Source organism: Otolemur garnettii, unplaced genomic scaffold, assembly GCF_000181295.1.
Source record: "Otolemur garnettii isolate 467f Iridium unplaced genomic scaffold, OtoGar3 scaffold00049, whole genome shotgun sequence".
In the NCBI taxonomy this organism is placed as follows: domain Eukaryota; kingdom Metazoa; phylum Chordata; class Mammalia; order Primates; family Galagidae; genus Otolemur; species Otolemur garnettii.
In genome coordinates, this window is record NW_003852444.1 from 2,257,894 (window position 1) to 2,261,377 (window position 3,484).

General features: G+C 38.5%; 1 protein-coding gene across 1 annotated transcript; it reads left to right on the forward strand.

Moving 5' to 3' along the window:
* Positions 1–433: 433 nt before the first annotated feature.
* Positions 434–1,379, forward strand: LOC100964369 (olfactory receptor 9A4). The gene is given in 2 exon segments (XM_012806260.1): positions 434–733; positions 735–1,379. Coding segments are annotated over 2 exon segments (945 nt in total).
* The last annotated feature ends 2,105 nt before the right edge of the window (positions 1,380–3,484 follow it).

A 3,484-nucleotide genomic window follows, 5' to 3' on the forward strand; every position in this document is an offset into this window, starting at 1 on the left:
GTCTGTGCACTATTGTTACAGATAAGAGCTCAGGTTCAAATTCCCATCCTTTGAATATCATATGAGATGTCTTTATGTCACCTGGTACAGTTAACCCAAGAGAAGGTAGGACAATCACAGAACTGAAGATGTCTGATGGATTTGATTTCAAAACTGGCCTATTATAAAGATCTTAATCTCTGCCCTTGGAGAGAAGACACATTCGATGGGCCAAAAAACACCTTTTCCAGGGAGCCAACTCCACAATGAAGCGGTGACAACGCTTACCTCCAGCTATGTGCAGAGCATAGTGGCAGGGGCCTGTCACTTGATAATCAGGTTGAAAATAGTTCCTCACCATAATCTTCTGTCTTCTTTCTTGAGAGCAGGACCATGTGGAGCAATGTTATCTCTTTTCATCTCTGGGTTTCACAAGAAACAAAGCAAAGACTAAATGACAGGTAATCGCTCTAGTGCCACTGATTTATGCCTTCTTGGCTTCGCTGGGTCCCAAGAACAACACCACATCTTTTTTGCTGTATTCTTCTTATTCTACTTAGTGACATTAATGGGAAACACTGTCATCATCATGATTGTCTGTGTTGATAAGCGTCTACATTCCCCCATGTATTTCTTCCTTGGCCATCTCTCTGTCATGGAGATCCCGATCACCACCACAATCGTCCCTGCGATGCTTTGGGGATTGCTCCTCCCTGGGATGCAGACAATGTCCTTGACTGCTTGCATTGCCCATTTTTTTTCTGTATCTTTCTGTGGGATCCACAGAGTTTACATTACTTGGGGTAATGGCTGTGGACCGCTATGTGGCTATCTGCAACCCTTTGAGGTACAATGTCATTATGAACAGCCACACCTGCATCTGGGTGGTAATTGTGACATGGGTATTTGGCTTTCTTTTTGAAATCTGGCCTGTCTATGCCACATTTCAACTTACAGTCTGCAAATCAAATGTGTTAGATCATTTTTACTGTGACAGAGGGCAATTGCTCAAGCTATCCTGTGATGACACCCTCTTCACAGAGTTTGTTCTATTTTTAATGGCTGTTTTCATTATCATTGGTTCCTTGATCCCTACAATTGTCTCCTATACCTACATCATCTCCACCATCCTCAAGACTCCCTCAGCCTCTGGAAGGAGGAAAGCCTTCTCCACATGTGCCTCCCACTTCACCTGTGTGGTGATTGGCTACGGCAGTTGCTTTTTCCTCTATGTGAAACCCAAACAGACACAGGGAGCGGAGTACAATAAGATAATTTCCCTGTTAGTTTCTGTAGTAACTCCTTTCCTGAACCCTTTCATATTTACTCTTTGGAATGACAAAGTCAAAGAAGCCCTTCAAGATGGAGTGAAAGGCTGCTGTAAACTCCTCAAAGATTAGCTTTTCTTTAAGTCAGTCTTAGGTGCTAAAGTTCTCAGTGTGGATTATTCACTAACCTAGGAAGTCCTAACTCCTGTCTTCCATTATAATCATTGTAACAATCTAATAGTGTGTATGAATCCCAGTCACACTATGGAATTAGGTAAAGGCAGGTGAAAATAAAATCTCTTCTTTGTCCAGCAGAATCTCATAGTCTTAGTTTCTGCATGTTTCCACTATTGAGTCCCCCTAAAGCATAATCTTATGTTCTTGGAGTAATTATAGAAAGTAAACACATACATTCTTTTTGGTAAGAATTGTGTTAGCCTGATTTATTTGCATATAATCATCCCTGAAAATGTAATAACATTTCCTGGGGAAGGAAGAAGAAAGAAGGATGGTCAAATGAGAGAGGCTCCATATTCGGAGTGCAAAGGGAGAGATGCTCACTTTCGTCCTTCATTGACTGTTGCTCAGTCTTTCCCCATATTTTGTGCAATTACTTAACAATATAGCCAAATGCATTTTAAATACCCTGAGACTCTTTATCTGTCTGGTTACACATCGTATCATCCTGGCCCCATTGCCACTGAAGAATGAGTGTAAGGTTGTTTATATTTTGCCACAAAACTAATCTAGAGTCATGATATGGGGATTGAAATGCTTCTCATTTGGAAAATCTTTGTGGTATAAAGAAGATAAAAATATTTGGGGACAGGAACGGGAGGAACGTTCCTTTTCTTAAACTTCAGAGTAGTCTTTTAACTGCTTCTCCCTATGATGAGTATAGGGTAAGGTGACCAGATTTTAACATTGGTAAAGTGGGACATCATTGACTAGAGGATGGGGGAGGGGGATTCTTAATTAAAAATTTGGTCTATATGGAGCAAGAAAAATTTTCATAGAACACAAAAATTGTATTGTAATATGTATTTTTTTAATTTCAACATAAGTACAATTTATAAATATAATACATTAAAAATAATTATGCATAGGGCAGCACCTGTGGCTCAAAGGAGTAGGGCACCAATCCCATATGCTGAAGGTGGTGGGTTCAAACCCAGCCCTGGCAAAAAAAGAAAAAAATTTATGTATAGTATTATTTTATTCTTTGGCATATTTCTCATCTGAGTGAATTTTTTTAGTAGATTGCTGTCATTGTTTAAAAGGTCATGAAAGTTTTCACAAGAGTTTGTTAAATTATATTTCACACATAAAATGGCTTTCAAAGTCTCAACACTTAATTGTGATTTTTCTGATGTCCACACTTTACTATACTATACATACTATAGTAAAGTATGATGCCCATACTTTACTATAGAAAAAATGCGTTCAGTCGCAGCATTAGTTCCTGGTAAGGACAGCGCGCATCCCACAATTTTTAGTGCATTATTATGTGGAACATGGTTTGTTTCAAAATGATGAAATATTTCTAACCATTTGTTCTCTATTATGATTTTTGCTGATGCCCAAGGGTTAACCTTTTCCTTATCAACATATTTTTTTTAATAATGATACCTTGTAAGTCGTAAGTGTCACTTTCAAGGCCTGCACTAGACTTTTTGCTGCCACTATAAAATATAAATAATACAAGTACTGTCTGCTAAATTCATGAAATAAATAAATAAATTGCTTACTTAAATTATCTGAATCCCTGATTTGTTGACATCACTTGTTTAACTAGCACTAGCATGCAGTACGATGTGTATGGTCTGAGAGACAGTTACAAAATGTTTTCGTGGTTGCCAGTGCCAAAAAATGCCACTGTTCATTAAGTCCAAACAATGGTGGTCGAATTCTAACAACTGATCAACAATGCGAACTTTGATAAGCAGTTCTCGATAATCAGTTCTCAACAATTATTTGTTATTATTAAAGTTTATAAAATTAACAAAAATAATATAAAACTCATATCCTGGCAAAATAGCCAGGACATGGCAGTGTTGGGACCAGAATTGCGCTGAGAGACCACCACACACATGTAAAGACAAAAAGTGCTTTATTTTGCAAGCATATGCCTGGGCCACTCTTCCCTTCAGCGTGACTGGAGGAAGAGCGACCCCCTAGTGAAGTGCGCTGAAGTTTTTAAAGCACATAGAGGAATTTCATCGGGTGTTTTGTCAGGC